Genomic DNA, 15,104 nt, shown 5'->3' on the forward strand with positions numbered 1-15,104 from the left:
GTATCACTAACAGACCTCGCGCACTTATAAGCTGTCAATGTGATAAGGCTAGGATATGAGCATATCCTGGCATTCCTTTTTTTTTTTTTTTTTTTTTTTTTTTTTTTTTTTTTTTTTTTGTTTGTTTGTTTCATAAACCTGCTCATCTTACTCTCAAAAGCTGGTCAATCACCCTGAATCAGCTGATTGTCAAAATTCTCTTCATTGTATCAAATACCACAGCTACCTGCATCCAGCTACCGAATATATCCAAAGAACTGACTCCATACACCAACCAACCAGCCAAATCAGATCTTGCCGCCCCGTCCGCGTTACCCTTTCTCCCTTCAAGCCCAACTCCCTTCGTTCCAAGATAGGTATTATCCAAAACCCACCGTCAAACCAATAGGCTCACTCACGCTCAAATTCAAAACTCACGAAGTCTCCATCTTCAAAAACATATCAATCTCCGCCATTCCCTCCGTCTCCAACACATCCATCAACTCATCCTGCTGTTCCTGGCTTAGACTTCCCTGTCTCTGATCCGACCAGTGAGTCGCCCAGACGTTGTTCATGTTGCTGTTATTGTTTGGCGGCAGCCCTCCTCCCATGCTACCGCTATGAGGCGGGGGCGGCTGAGCTCCCCAGGGTGATCCCATGCCTAGACCACCACCAGCGCCCAAACCGTTGGGGTTATTGTTGCTATTATTGTTGTTGGCGTTAGCCCAAGCAGGTCCCCACCCGTTTGAAGTAGGCGGTGGACCGCGGTTGAGCGAGTAATTGTCGCTAAACCGCGTGAGCCAGAGGCCGAGACCGGGGTTGAGCATGACGTCATTGGCTGTTCCGGAAATGCTGATGCTGCCTCTGCTTGAGGAGAAGGTATGCGGTGAGAGGAGAGGAGGCGGGGGGTTGAACCAGGCTTGTTGTGCCGTTGTTGTCGGTATTAGCGGTGGTGCGTGTTGCGGGAGGGGCATCACTGGGCTAGGGGCGAGGTGGTAGGAGGTGAGAGGCTCTGTCGTGATTGGTAGAGTGTTGACGGGGACGTGTACTGGTGCTTGCGGAAGAGTTGTGGGTGGGTTGAATGCTCCCGGCATGGCAATCGGAGTCGAGGGGTCTGTCGGGGGTGATATCGATGGTTCGAAACGTCCTGTTGGTGGCCCTTGTGCGTCTACCGGGGCGTTATGGTTAACAGAAGTGGTAGATTCAGGGGCCCAGTGAGAGAGCCTTCGGCCTGGATCCGTCGAGGGACTTCCAAAAATCGAGTTTGAGCGGAACATGGGTTGGGAAGGGCGGAATGGTGTGTTTTGGAGATCTGTTGGCGGCTCCGGCTCAGGAGTGCCGTCGAAGACATAGCGGAAGCTAGGAGCCCGGAATATCGGTGTTTCCTTATCCTGGGGCGTTTGTGTTGCTTGCGGTGTTGCAAACATGTCTGGATCGGACATGTTGGAGTTAAGCAAGCCAGGCTGGCCAAACCCACTCGCGTTCGGCAAGTGCTGAAAACCCGGCGTAGGACTGATGGGTTCCTCCTTAATGTGATAGCGGCGTAGGGAGACCGAGATCAAGACGTCGTAAAATTCCGAAACGGCTTGTGGTTCTGGCAAGAATTCGGAGCATTGGGCAAATATTTCCAGCGCAGTCTCCGTGATGTCTTTGACTTCATCTGCGGAGTGGTCGGCTCGAACCTCGGCGTAGGAAACGGACCACAGCAGAGTACTCAACGCTGTGTGGATAGTCGATAGGAAAATATATGTGACGTCGACGGCCGATGCTTTGATTTGTGTGCTCGAAATCACGATAACTTCGCGGGACGCGTCATAGCACTTGGCGGCGGCGGTAGCAGACGGGTCTGGTATTTGCGGTGATGGGCGATATAGAGAAATCATCATGTTGTGGAAGTAGAATGCAAACCTAGGGATTCTTGAGTGTTAGCGATAAAACAGAAAGCAATGCAAATGGGCGGGAAACAAACAAGGATTTGCACCATGGCTCGGCCTTCTCAGGGGCAGAATCCCGCCAGTCCTCCAGCTTTTTCTGCATCTTGGCAACCCAGCAATGTTCTTCACTATTGACATTGGGCATGGTTTGTTCATACAAGACTCGTCGTATCTCTGCTTGCAGGAGGGTCATCTTGCAAAAGTGGATAGCTACCAGCTTTCTCACACAAGCGGGCCCGGACTCGATGCCATTCGCGGTGATATTCTCATCTGGGAGGCTTTCGAAGAACTTGAGGTTGATCGCATCATGACTCTTGGAAAAGCCGTTTGGCCTTCCGGTGATGTATGCCAAGCCCAATTCGTTGTTGACCGTCACCCAAGCCAGTCGCCTTCGCATATCGAGTGTCTGCTCATCAACCCCTGAGGAAATGGTTTGTTCGTCAACAATGTTAAGCTGCTGGCAAAGCTTGGTCGCCAATCCGGCAATGTAATAGCCAGGTGCTTTGTAGGGGCACAACAGGTAGTATTGAGCCAGTAAAATGATGCACTGTAGCGATTTGAGGTCTCGCGGCTGTATGACTTGCCAGAAGTACTCTGTGGCGGCGATGTAGAAACTGTCGGCGAGACCGGCGAACTGCGACGACAATTTGCGCAAACCTATGGCAAACACCATGTGTACCACAAACCTCTTGTAGGGGTCCTTGTCGCCGCTGTACACGTCGTTGACGTTTTCCTCAAGGATCTTTTCGTGGAGGATTGGCGCCCATATCTGTGCTCTCTGAATGTAGACCTCGAGAAGTCTGTCGGCTGTGGCGCGCTTTGGCAGTTGCTGAACCGGAATCTCACTGATCAAGGGGTAGCTCTTCTTGCGCCCTGTCGAAATGCTCTGCATACGATTTGCCCTATCGACTCGCCGGGTAACGCTCTCGGATAACAAATTCGCAAACGACTCGGATTCCATGTAGCGCTTAGCCTCTTCCATTAATGTTCGCTGTAGACCGACACCACTGCTGGGCCCAAACCAGTAAGAGATCTCATCGGTCACGTTGGGCCGCACCAGGCTGCTGGATAGATCGGGACTCTGTCGGCGATCCTGTGGGTCTGGTTCATCGGTCTTGAACTGAGCAAGTTCGTCGGTAAGGCGGCGTAGCTTGTCCCGTAGCTTGACAACGTAAGAACGGCTGACCTTTCTTTGCAAGGTCGAGTCCCAGTATTCGCAAACGGCGCCCGCTCGCTCGCAAGGCATGCATCGAGGTAAGGAGGTACCGCATCTGGTTTTCCGCTAGATGGATCGAAGTCTCGGATTAGAGCAAGGCAGACTCGATGACGACTGGGAAGAGACGTACCTGACGACATCTGCAGCAGGCTGTCAACGTGTATCCCAGATTGGAGGCATCGCGGCGTGGGGGGCGAGGGGCGGCCGGTCTGGGTGCGGCGTGTTGTTGAGTGGGAAAGGGGAAGTATGAGGGCGTGGCTTGTGGTTGTGGGTGTAGGTGTTGCTGTGAAGATCTTCGTTCGGCGATAGAGCCCAGGGCCCGGCGGACGATCTCGGCAGCATCCATGGGCTGGCTGGCTGCTGGCTGGGGGTGAGGTTGTAGAGACAAGCAGGCGGGGGTTGAAGTCGTCGAGGCAGTTCAGGTTCAAGTTGTACCACAGCTCAAGATTCCCACTGCGCGCACGTGGAGCATGGCGGACGGGCGGGAGGCGCCTCGGAGGTGGTTGTTGACTGGAAGGTGGATAAGGTATATGAGCGACTCTCGAGGGCCTGATGAAGACGGGAATCGAAGGGGCAGAGTAGTTGAATTGGTGAAGAGGCTCTCGGCTTGTCAAAGTGTTTAGGTTGTTTGGTGGTTGCCCTGCGACTTTGCAAGTGACACACGCTGGGCCCCTCAGGCCTGTCCAAACGCTGGGCTAGCGTAGAATGTGGGCGGAAGATGTGGGTTGGTGAAGTGGGGGAGATTCATGGTGGGAACGCTGTGCCAGCGGCAGGGTTCCTCGATCGGCTAGGGTACGAACAGGGGCGGGCAGTTACAGGGCAACGATACGTGAGTTAGGGGCCCGTATTCTGGACCGCCTCGGCTGAGTAACATGCCCGGTCACCTCGTGAGAAGAAGGGTCGGGTGGTGGTGGACGGGCGGGAGTGTGCAGCGAGGCCGGCGTGGCAGACCGAGGGACGAGAGAGGGCAATTCGTTCCATGGATAGGTGATGGGATGGTTGCGGGTCGTTGGAGATGGCCGAGTGAGAATAGCATTCAGTTCCGTGCGGCGCCTACACTATTTCTCTACCGGCCCGATAGGCGCACTTATCTCACCCAATGCATAGACGTACACTAGGTATACAGAATCGGGTTGGCAAGTGGAGATAAACACCCGACAGCTCATTTGGGTACCTGTAACCAGGTAGGTAGTTAGAAAATCAACATTTGGCAGCCTTGTGTCTTTGTAGCCCTATGTCATTGAGAAGAAAACCCGAGAGTACTTGAGCATAATGATAGACTGCGGAATAGACCGCGTCCATTGTTGTACAAACAAACCCCTTTTGGATTCCATTGACCGGATCATCAGTCCGGCGTTTCCCTTCTGATGCCCAATAACCCCGGTACCCCAGTTTTTGATTGAAGCCATGTGGGGCGGGGCAGGGGACGGAGGGAAGAACAGACACATGCAAAACCCTGAAGATCCGAGTCAAGGGGCCCGGGCCTTTCCCCTTGTTTATCCCAGCAGTGGAAACAAGGCCTCACGTGACGGACTGTACTCGCGCAGGTACGAAGCAACTGAAAGACAAGAAGGCCGAGGAATGCGCAGCGGCAGGTCCCGCGCATGGCATGGATCAAATGCGATTTTGGACTGCTATGTATCGTATTTGGAAGCTTCCAAAGCTTCACCAGTCCTCGTCCCCCTGGTCTCTGCGTCTGGCTGAAACACGGTTGTGGAGGCTGAGGTGCCCCTGACAAAAAAGGACTCGGAAGAGCAAACCGTTGGCGCCTAACCGACAGCCTTTTGTTCACGAGGGTCTGTGAGAGCTGAATAGTGGATATCAGGCACATATGCGAAACTGGCCAGAGGACGCATGGCGGACATGGCCATCCTAGGTGGATTGCATTACATACCTATGTCAACTTCAAACGATCCTTTTGTGATCTCATCGTTTGCTTGTATACCCCTTTTTCACTAGTCCAAGTATTCCATAATGCCACAAGCGATCTCATATTACACTCTGTCTGTCTGTGTGTCTGCTTGTTGAACCTCAAATGAAGCGGATAAGAGCATAAGAGAGAACCTAAATGGCCCCCGCTTACCCCACCCCCAGGCATGAGTATTTTGTACAAGAGCCTCAGCTTGGAGAGGTACCTACACAGACGCTGACTAAAGCGTAAAATGACAGTGCAGCTGCGGCCCCAGTTCATCCCACTTCATCACTCTTCGTCCCATCTCTTCTCACTGTTGCCGATCCACACTTGACTTCACTTGCCGCATATAACTTGAATGCTGGCTGCCAATCGTCTACATCTTATATATATTCGCCAATCCACGACGCCTGAGCCGTTGTTCAATATTTCCCAATGTCAACACTGTCTTTCAACTGGGATGATGCCCACGCGGACCTCCCTTCAGACTCAGATGCGACTGAAGAAGACCTTCTCGACAACCCCGTGCTCAAAGTATCGCGCCCAGTCACAGCGTGTACAAGATGTGAGCTAGCCCGAGTATCAAGTATAGTTGTGCCCAACATTGACAGCCGAGATATGTAGGCCGAAGTGCCAAGATCAAGTGTGACGGAAAGCTCCCGGCCTGTACCTCATGCGTCAAATTCGGCCGCGAATCCGAGTGCATGCCCATCAGTGAACGCTTCATCCGAGGGAGGGAACCGAATTATGTGAGAGCTCTTGAGGCCAGGGTTGAGAAGCTGGAGAAACAGCTCCATTACGCCCGGTCGCACATGGCCTCGCAGACCCAGCCTGGTCCTGGTTCCGATCCCCCCACTGCTCCCGGCCCTTTGGACCATGGGAACGACGACGAATGGGGTCCAGATCGCCGGGATTCGCTTGACAATATCAGGGTCAACGTTGCTCGGAGGGCAGCACGCCTGCATGGAGATCAAGAGATAGAGCAAGTGATAGCCTCGCTGAGCTCAGTGTACGTGATCCCACTGCGTCAACTTGGCCGAACGGTTCCTAATCATCCATGATTTATTCAGAACGATTAACCCCGTATCCCAGGAAGACCACGAGAAGACCCGTCTATCTCTCGCCACCATCATCCTGGCCGCTTCCACCAACAAATTCGTGCCACAGTCCCGTTCTGTTGGACTGCCGCCGTATGACAAGGCCCGAAAGATTGTCGACTTTTACATGAGCAGCGTCCACCAGCTTTATCCGGCCTTCTCTCGACGGATTTTCAACGGTCTTCTCGAAGACATATATCGAACAAGCCAGAGGCAGTTCACATCCCCAGAATACTGGCTCTTTTGGATGGTCCTGGCCATTGGCTCCACAGCCCAGAGCCGGCAGAAGGATGACAGCCACTACCTAGATGGACTCGACTATCTTGCTTGTGCCTTGCCTTTTGCACAAGAAGTCCTTTCACCAGGCAACGTCAAACAGATTCAGTCGCTTTTGCTCCTGACACTTTACTCAACCTACGATCCAGACCACTTTGACACATGGCAGATTCTGGGCTTTACTTGCCGTGCGATCCTCGACCAGGGGCCCTTCGCGGACCCTCCTGAGCATCATGGCATGAGCATAACCGATGTCAAACTCCGTCGACGAATTTTCCGCAGCGCCTACTCCCTAGACAGGTATTGCCCCTCTTACACACCCACATTCTCTAGTACGTACAGCCTATTAACCGCCCTCTAGAGCCATATCTCTAGCCCATGCCCGCGCCTTTTCCTTCGCCGATGACGCCATCCCCGCCGAAGTCCGCGACGCCCTCGCCGACGACTCGTCCACCGCCGAAACTTCCACCTACCTCTACCGCCTTCGCCGTCTGCAATCCACCTGGTACCAATCCCTCTTCCAAGGCTCGCCCTCGCACCCTTTGCCCGACTCGACCGCCTTCATCTGGCGCATGTGTCACGACATGCACGCCTGGTTTTCCACCCTCCCCGTCTCCCATAACCCTTCCATACGGCAAATGCTCGAACTCGAAATGTATTACAGCCACGTCTTCTGCATCTCGCCTGGTATCCGGTCGCCGCACCTCTCCACCTACGGTGAGCTTCTGATCTTTGAGTACGCCATCTCGTATATTAGCGGGCTCTGCGGCCTGGCCGACGCGTCGATAAACACAGCCTTGTATACATTCCACGATGTGCTGCGATTATTCTTTGTTGGCACGCAGTTTGCTGCCATCCTCCGGTCCGATGCCGCGGACATTCTACTCTTTTCACCACACACCATCTCACACTCTGCTTCGCAGCAGGCCGGTGTTGCCCCGCCACCTCTGCCTAGGAAGGGGATGTCGGATACTAATACCACCCTTCTCAACATCGACCGGGCTATAACCGCACTAGGACAAATCGGCAAGCTATTAGAGTGGTACGGTGCCCGATGGGAGGACGCGCTGTCGCTTGGGGAGACATTCCAGATGTATTCACAGGATCTGATGGAGACGCTTAGGGGGAAGAAACAGCAGATGGGGCAGAGGCAGGTGCAACAAGGGCATGTACAGGGCCAAGGACACCTGCAGGGACAAGGACAGGTACAGGCACAGGGACTAGGACGGGCGCATACGCAGGGACCGGGTGGATGGGAGAACCAGCAGCAGCAACAACAACATCAACAACACCACCGACAACAATCTTCGGGACCACAGCATCGGCCTCCACCGATGCAACAACAGACCTGGCCCCCTGGCGGATATTCCTTGAACAATGGCCAATAATTCTAGGTTAATTCCAGCTGTTCATTGCCGTATGCCCGGCTTTTCCTAATTTCTCTCTTTTTTCTTTTCTTTTTCCGAATCTTATTCCCTGACATTGCCTACGGGGAGTGGTTGGGAGATGATAACCCCCTTTTTCTTGGCGCTGGGAGGTAGTATGCGCAGCTGTGGCACTTCCCAGGTCTCCCTATTTCTTGGATATGGCACTTTTCGTTTCTTCCTGCAGCTTTCGTCATGTGTGGGGTCGTTTTTATTGGGATATAGATAGCTTTAAGGCGGTTTGTTCTTGTTCTACCTACCTACCTTTGTTAGCAACATGTCAATGCCCCTATTTCCCTAGCAAAATGTATCACGTTACTCTGTCGCCATTTGCTATACTTGCCACTGACCTTGACTTTGTCAGTTGACGTAGATTACTGTTATTTTCGTATTAACTACTACCATCTCCAGTGCACATTTTCACACAACACACACGTACTCATATCCCGTATGCGTTCATTGTATGTCTATCGTTGATCATAAATCGTGTCACAGCGGCAGAATCGCATATAGAACTCAATGTCTATATAGGTACTTTTACTCTTGGCTGAAACTGAAGACTTTTTTCGTTGGTTCAGTTATTACAGAATCAGATGGAAAGGGGAGGGCTTGGGATCACTCGCTCACTTGGGGTTCTTGAAATAAAACCCGAACAAAAAGAGTTCGGCTAATCAATTGTTGCGTGTAGAATTTCCTACCTACCTACCTACCTACCTATCTACCCAAGTCTTCCAAGGCACAAAAAAAACGTAGCTGGCTCGTGCTCGTGTGGCTGTAGTCATGCTTCAGTTCCTCTTGAATCCCAGACGTTGACGTTGATTTGTCTTTCCTCGATTGTCTTTCTCCTCCTCCTCTTCTTCGTCTTGCTGATATTCCAACTGGATTTTCAACGTTGATGTTGTGTGCTTGGGCGGCGGCCGATTGTCTTGTCTTGCAGCGTTGGTGAGTGGGTAGGTGGTGTATGTATAGGTAGCATGGCTGGAATTAGTACTCCCGTGCAGCAACCAAAATGGTGATTCGGGTTCGTCACGTTCCGTACTTCTTCCTGCCTGTCGTCGGGGAGGATGGACTTCGGGTGCCGCCCGCTCCGTTGTCTCCTTTGTCTCTTACTTGGCTGGCTCTTCTGGCTAGATTCTTTCGGAGGCGCTCTTGGTATTCTCTTTGCTCCGCCGGGGCTCTCTACAATGATTATTATGGCGGCGGAATGGTCGGTATTTGTGTAGTAGGTGGGAGTTCCGTAGAGTGTTCGACAGCTGGTCTCGGGAAGTTGGGAGATCGGGGTATGTGTGTGTTTGTTCGTATATACCTAGCTTTGCCCATAGTTGTCGTTGTCGTCGTAAAAGCTGCTTAGTTGTGGTGTTAGTTCGGTCTGTGACCGAAGATGTTTTGAGCAACAAAGTCCAGGGCTGACTACAGTAGACCGTTGGGTGCTATGAGGACAATTTATCAGAAGGAAAGAACGGTGCTGGCGAGCTATTCTTTAGCACATGAATACCCACTTCGTGTGTCGTAGGTACCTCCCGTCTAGACTGACTGGTTCTGATGAGTAACCCGCATGTTCCAAGCTCGAGTCTTTTGCACAATTAACGCAAACTGAAGTCTCTTTGCTGAACCCAACGTCATATCGACGGTGACGTCGGACAACCACTCGAATACGAACAACTCGGTTCCATTTACCGCCATTTACGTTGCTCTCCGTTTCATTTACTATCCCTCAAAGGTCTATTATGGCTTCCAAATTCTATCCGCGACAAAGCGATGATAAACATATACGACTCATGTATCTGCAGCGCAACAAGTAACAAAAAGGTTTTCAGTCCAATATGCCCGCGGGTTAGCGATCACCAGCTATGTTTCCCCACCTCTAGTCTTCATTCTTGTATCTACCCCAGACTGAGCGTGTCATTAGCTAACTGAAGCTGCTTGGTTTATCCCTGCTTTAGTTGCCCTGCCTCGATCCCAGTTGCGCCAACCTTTCCGACGATAATTCAACGAGATCCGGCCTGTGGCATCAGCGCTTCGCCATTAGGCTGTCAAAGCGAACCAGAAAAGAAATCGTCCCACAGCCACGAAGTTCAATCACCGGTTCAAGGGATTCAAGCTGCGTTCAACCAGTCCTGTTCATTATGCCGGGCGAATCGACAATGTAATTCGCGGGTACCTCGCTAGCTTCCACGTGGCATCTGGAAACGTGACGGGACGGGAAGGAGACCAGATGGAAGTGTAACCGGATGGAAGGGTCATCAGACGAAAAGTTAGCGGAACGCAAATTCACGTGGATGGCAAAGATCAGACGAGAAATAGTGCAGAGGTATTCATGTTGTATTCATCCAAAAAGCAACTTTCGTCCCGTCCCAAGAAGTCCCATTTCTTTTCCTAGTGCGTATGCAAACAAAACGATCCCAAAGTCAAATTTCCAAAACGCCCGATTCCCGTGGTACCCAATCCCAAGTATAAATATGTTCCCCCCCCCCCCCCCCCCCCCCCCCCCCTGCTCTCCTCGTACGTCTCTCGTCGTCTTCCTCGTCATCCCTTTGTTGTTTGGTTAGTTCTGGGGTTCTTTGTCAACGGATAGGAGAGGCTGGACATACCTTGATCAAATCAACCAACTCGCCGTCATCATCATCATCATCATCATCACCATCACCATCATCACCATCATCGTCGTCATCACCATCATCCTCGCTCAACACCACCTGCGGCCTGTTTTTCTGCGCCGCACCCAACAAAAACCCCTGCTCGTCTCTCTGGTCCCCTTATCCGTCACGAACCGCGGTTTTTTTCCTGCCGGGCGGTCGCGAACCTTGCGAGTGTCCGTCAGCAGCAGCAGCAGCAGCAGCAGCAGCAGAAGCTTGTGCGGCGGCGGCGGCGGCCTGCTGAGGTCAAGGAAGAGAAGAGGCAAGAGGAGGATGAAGAGGAGGAGTGAGAAGTGGTGAGGTGGGTGGTTGATGGAGTGTCGGAGGAGTTGTTGGCGGTGGCGGAGAAGCGGAGGCGGGCGAGAGGCGAGAGGCGGTGTTCTAGTTGGAGAACACGCGCCCCGAAATTGGGTCCCGGATCACTCTCGGGCCTCGAGGTGCAAGCCTGGCCTGCTTCTGCTTTTCGAGGTGGGCATCTAGTGCCTTCAACCTCTTTTCCTCCTTCGCTTTCTCGACAGCTCTGGCAGCCATATCCCTGGCCAGGCGTTCGTCGTATCCTCTCTTCCACACCAGATACGCTTTTTCTTCGCGCATCTTCTCCTCCCTTGCTTCGGAGAGCCCCGAAGCTCCCACCAGCACCAAGTCAGAAGCGCGGCGCCTTGCGGCAGCACGCGCGGCTCTCCGAGTGTTACGAGCCCGCGTAGCGGGACTCGCAACAATCTGGTCTGACAACCAGTCGATGTCATCATCAGACGGGTAGAAGTCTGATAAGACCGACATGGTTTCGAAATCAGGCCCTTCCGAATCAGGAACGTTCTACGCTCCGTCATCTTCCGAGTCCCAATCCGATGGCGCCATGTCCAGCACGTAGTCTTGTGCCGAACATGCCTGTGACCGCACTGGGGTGTGACGGACAGGGGTGGAGGAGGTGTTGTTGAACGAAGATGTGGCCGAGTGGTCGCGCTTGGGTGAGGAGGGAGGTTTGGTGGTGGTCATGGAGGCGATGGTGGCGTCGAAGAAGTTGCCGAGGTACCGGATTCTGCTTTCCAGGAAATCGAGGGTCTCTTGCGTGGTGTTGCTTTCCTCTTCTGATGTTGTTGTTGTTGGTAGTAGTTGCTCAGCCAGCCACCGAAGCGCTTTGCCGAAGTTGGTGGAGAGTCGGAAGGCAGGACCAACGCCAGAGGCAAACAGGCCGGTGGTGGAGGCGATGGCTTTGTCGATGGAGATGATGGTTGACATCCAGAGAGGTAGGAGGAAGGAGTCAAGTTTGATGATTGTCATGATGGCAGCTTCGTAGAAGGTGGAAAGAAGTGCGTGAAGCAACGCGGCGAGCGCGGAAGAATTCGAGAAGTTGTGGTTGTTCATTGTGGGCAGGAGCAGTTGTGTCAGATGAATCTGCAGATGAATTTCGATGCGAGCTAGTGCTTTCCGATGCGTGCGAGTGCTTTTCGATGAAAGTGCGATGAAAGTGCGATGAACTTTGTTGTTCTGTGATTAGAGGAAAGGGGAAAGGAACGCGGAACGAGCTCGCACGGAAGGGAGAACTGTTTATGAAACAAGGTGCAGGACCACCACGTGACTGGACAATGCATAAGATAGGCCCCAGGCTATGTATACAGTTATGAAGCAGCATAAGTTCTCATCAGACCCCCATCATTGGGGGGGTATCTGAAGGCCCCAGGGGCGCCTCGTTCGCATCTACAGGCACTACGAACACTAAACTTGCAGTGCCTTAGAGACCCAGGGTGAGCCTATGCGAAAGATGCCGATGCCAGGAGACCGAAGAGGCCTGAACATTCAGGGGTCAGGGGAGTTTCTGGTTCTTCCAGGAGGTGTTCAGGTAGGTAGGGACCTGAACGAAGGAGGAACTACAGTTGACAAGTCCACTGTAGTGAATAAGAAGTAGCGGCTGTGAGGATAAGTTTTAGAGAGAAGGATAGAGTGACTCGACACCACTCACCATGAGCCGAAAAGAGGGAGTGATAGGGTAGTTACAATAGTTCTGATCCATCTGAAGTACCAGACTGTAATTTGTTCCTTCCTATAGACAGATTCCACTGAGAAAACGACAGCTTTGACCTTTAGACAGACAGTTCAGATGGATTTGTGGTCATTACCAAGCTGTCACAATGATCCATAGAGACGTAGGAGGTTTACCACAACAACCACTCTAGAGTGTCCTCAGAAAGTCAGATTGTCGTGGACGAGACCATGGCAGTTGTGTATAACATGTCATTGGTCAGCCCTAATTGTGGACCCTTGTGCTGTCTTGGTTCCTGCTTCCATCCTGCAGTTTGCCATCCATCCCGTCTTGTTCCCGTCTGTACCTCCTCCCGTCTACGCATATGTACGGATGCATTGACCTGCCCCTCCTGGAATTGTACCTAGGTGGCCGTTCGCTTCTGTAGATGCGCGTCGTGCGTAATTCTCCCTCATTTATTCTTAATCTCACCTCTCCAGAACACCCGTCCGGTTTCTCTGCATGGAATCAAAGCAACGAGAATCAGCAACAGTAGAGGTACCCAGAGGTAGCCAGTCCAACTGTATTATCCATTATTCCAAGAACACACATCTACATCCCCAATTACGACCTACAAGAGTCGGCGATTAGGTACCTTTTGCGCTTTGACGTTTCTGTCAGAGTAATTCTTGTGGCCCGTGCTCCCACTCCTTCTCCATGGGTAGTTCAGTAAATTCCATTGTCCTTTTCTTTTTCCCATCAGGATCATCACCAAAACACTTATGGCACCACCCTACTACTATTTTAAAGCCTACCACCCCTCCACCACCATTACCCAAACCCTGAAAGAGGTATCGACGGGAATGCTACCTCTATGTACCAACGGCAATGACATCTACACGGCTCGGAAGCCTGCCACTTCGCATGCACTTTACGTGCCTCAGTCCATCAACCTCACTTGTGTCTATTGCAACAGCAACCGTCTGGTCATCCTAATGGGATTGATTTCCTCCTTGTCGGGATGGGTTGGGAACTTGGAATATGACATGGGATAAAGGCTTCTTCTTATCGTAGCGTGAAATCTGCAGGGGACATCGGTGAGGTGGATCCGCTTCGCCAGCCAACCGACTCCACTTTCGATGTCCCTGCCAAGTGAACAATTGCTGATTTTAATCCCTTCACAGACCTTCGCAAGCGAAGATTCCTTCGGCATCACCCAGCTGACCAGCGCCCTCGACCACCAGGTCACCGAAAAGATGCCGCTGTCCGGGTGGGGTACATCGAGGCTGCCGCATCTCTCTCAAACGACAGCTCCTCCCGCTCCCACGCCATTTGCCGCCTCGGCCTCGAGATCCCGTCCATGCCGTCCGTCAAAGACGCTTTCTTCTGCCGGATCGATCTCGCCGGGTCCGAAGCAGACGGGGGGAAGAAACAGACAAAGAGAAGGGTGAGGTGTATCCATGTACCTTGGTGGCTACTCGCTGCTGTCCGGGTTTTATGGGATCAGTCTGTGGCGGCAGGTGGTGGTCAGAGTAGACGCGATAGAGGCTGAGGCATTACTTGAGTGGGACGAGGCGACAGGGTAATTATTACATGACTGTCTAGGTGAGATGAGAAACCCCGGTATATTCTTGTTGGACGGTCCGGATCAAAAGGAGGTTATGAAAGAGAGAAGCGTCGAGGTCTAAGCTGGTCTCAGCAGTTTCCGCCCGCACATCCGATCGAGTCAACCCCCTGCAGATGGCGGTGCAACTCGGCAAGCTGCGCCTCATTCTTAAACACCATCTCCTCCACTCTCTCTAGCACCTGGGGATACTCTGTATGGAGCAGTTCCCTCGACTGTTTGCGTGCCTTGGCCACGGCCTCGGGGGCAAACTTGTCCTGGAAGAGCTTTGCAAAGATGGCGCCGAGTTCGGCGTTGATTTCTTGTGGAAGAGCATCCTGAATTCCACGTCAGCGTCCTGATTGTGCGGTACCACAGGTTCATCACGGGAAGAAGAAGAAGGGGGCATTCCTTACCTGCAATAAGTTGCCGAAATCCAGGCTCGGCACCCACCACTTCTGTTCGAGCTTGAGATCGGCCGAGGGGTTTTGCTTTTGAAACTCCTCCACCCGCGCGTTCATTGTGGCTAGCTGCTCCTCGCGCGAAGGCAGCTTTTGTTCAGACTTTGCCGCGTCGCTGATTGTCGGGGCACTCATGTTGTCAAGGGGGTTTGCAGCAGATGGCTAGGGGAGCGTAGGGAGAATCAGGCGGATGGGAGGACGTGACAGGGATAAAAGATGGCAAGAAACTAGCGAGAAATAAAAGAAGGCGACACGAGGTCAAGCTGCCGTGGGAGGGTGCTGAGCACTCTACTTTCTATGCTAGAGTTACCCCTCTGGTTGCATGTACATAGCAGTGTGGCACAGGACGGGCAAGCATTCTGCCTATTGGCCAGAAGCTCGTTTACAAAGTACCAACAAGCCCGTGGGCACATGGTGAGGTACATGACACAACCAGGTACCTGGACTTTCGCTAACTACATATGTACATGCAGGCTGGAAGCAAATCTTGAACTGCCCACTCCCCCGCCCACGGCCCACCACCCATCAAGAAACGACCGTCCAACAGGTCTCTTCCAAGTCTACCCAACCGAGCCAACTTCATGGCAAACCGAGGTACAACTCCTT

General features: G+C 52.6%; 4 protein-coding genes across 4 annotated transcripts; 1 reads left to right on the forward strand and 3 right to left on the reverse strand.

Annotated features, from left to right (window-relative positions):
- Positions 1 to 413: 413 nt before the first annotated feature.
- Positions 414 to 3,475, reverse strand: B0T23DRAFT_325981 (uncharacterized protein; the record flags this gene model as incomplete). Its single annotated transcript, XM_062835536.1, has 3 exons — positions 414 to 1,887; positions 1,949 to 3,195; positions 3,260 to 3,475. 3 exons carry the CDS (start codon positions 3,473 to 3,475, stop codon positions 414 to 416), a joined length of 2,937 nt encoding a protein of 978 aa, XP_062688954.1.
- Positions 3,476 to 5,282: 1,807 nt separating this feature from the next.
- Positions 5,283 to 7,901, forward strand: B0T23DRAFT_248114 (uncharacterized protein). The gene is made up of 4 exons (XM_062834161.1): positions 5,283 to 5,606; positions 5,666 to 6,050; positions 6,112 to 6,714; positions 6,776 to 7,901. The coding sequence occupies exons 1-4, from the start codon at positions 5,477 to 5,479 to the stop codon at positions 7,800 to 7,802; spliced, it is 2,145 nt and encodes a 714-aa protein (XP_062688955.1). The 5' UTR covers positions 5,283 to 5,476; the 3' UTR covers positions 7,803 to 7,901.
- Positions 7,902 to 10,855: 2,954 nt separating this feature from the next.
- B0T23DRAFT_325413 (uncharacterized protein) lies at positions 10,856 to 11,839 on the reverse strand (the record flags this gene model as incomplete). The annotated part of the gene is made up of 2 exons (XM_062835507.1): positions 10,856 to 11,290; positions 11,342 to 11,839. 2 exons carry the CDS (start codon positions 11,837 to 11,839, stop codon positions 10,856 to 10,858), a joined length of 933 nt encoding a protein of 310 aa, XP_062688956.1.
- A 2,168-nt stretch (positions 11,840 to 14,007) lies between these two features.
- On the reverse strand, positions 14,008 to 14,726 carry B0T23DRAFT_248164 (uncharacterized protein). Its single transcript, XM_062834162.1, has 2 exons — positions 14,454 to 14,726; positions 14,008 to 14,375 (listed from the first exon to the last, which is right to left on the reverse strand). The coding sequence occupies exons 1-2, from the start codon at positions 14,631 to 14,633 to the stop codon at positions 14,130 to 14,132; spliced, it is 426 nt and encodes a 141-aa protein (XP_062688957.1). The 5' UTR covers positions 14,634 to 14,726; the 3' UTR covers positions 14,008 to 14,129.
- Between the last annotated feature and the right edge of the window lie 378 nt (positions 14,727 to 15,104).

The sequence above is a fragment of the Neurospora hispaniola genome, assembly GCF_033458365.1.
Source record: "Neurospora hispaniola strain FGSC 10403 chromosome Unknown B0T23scaffold_9, whole genome shotgun sequence".
In the NCBI taxonomy this organism is placed as follows: domain Eukaryota; kingdom Fungi; phylum Ascomycota; class Sordariomycetes; order Sordariales; family Sordariaceae; genus Neurospora; species Neurospora hispaniola.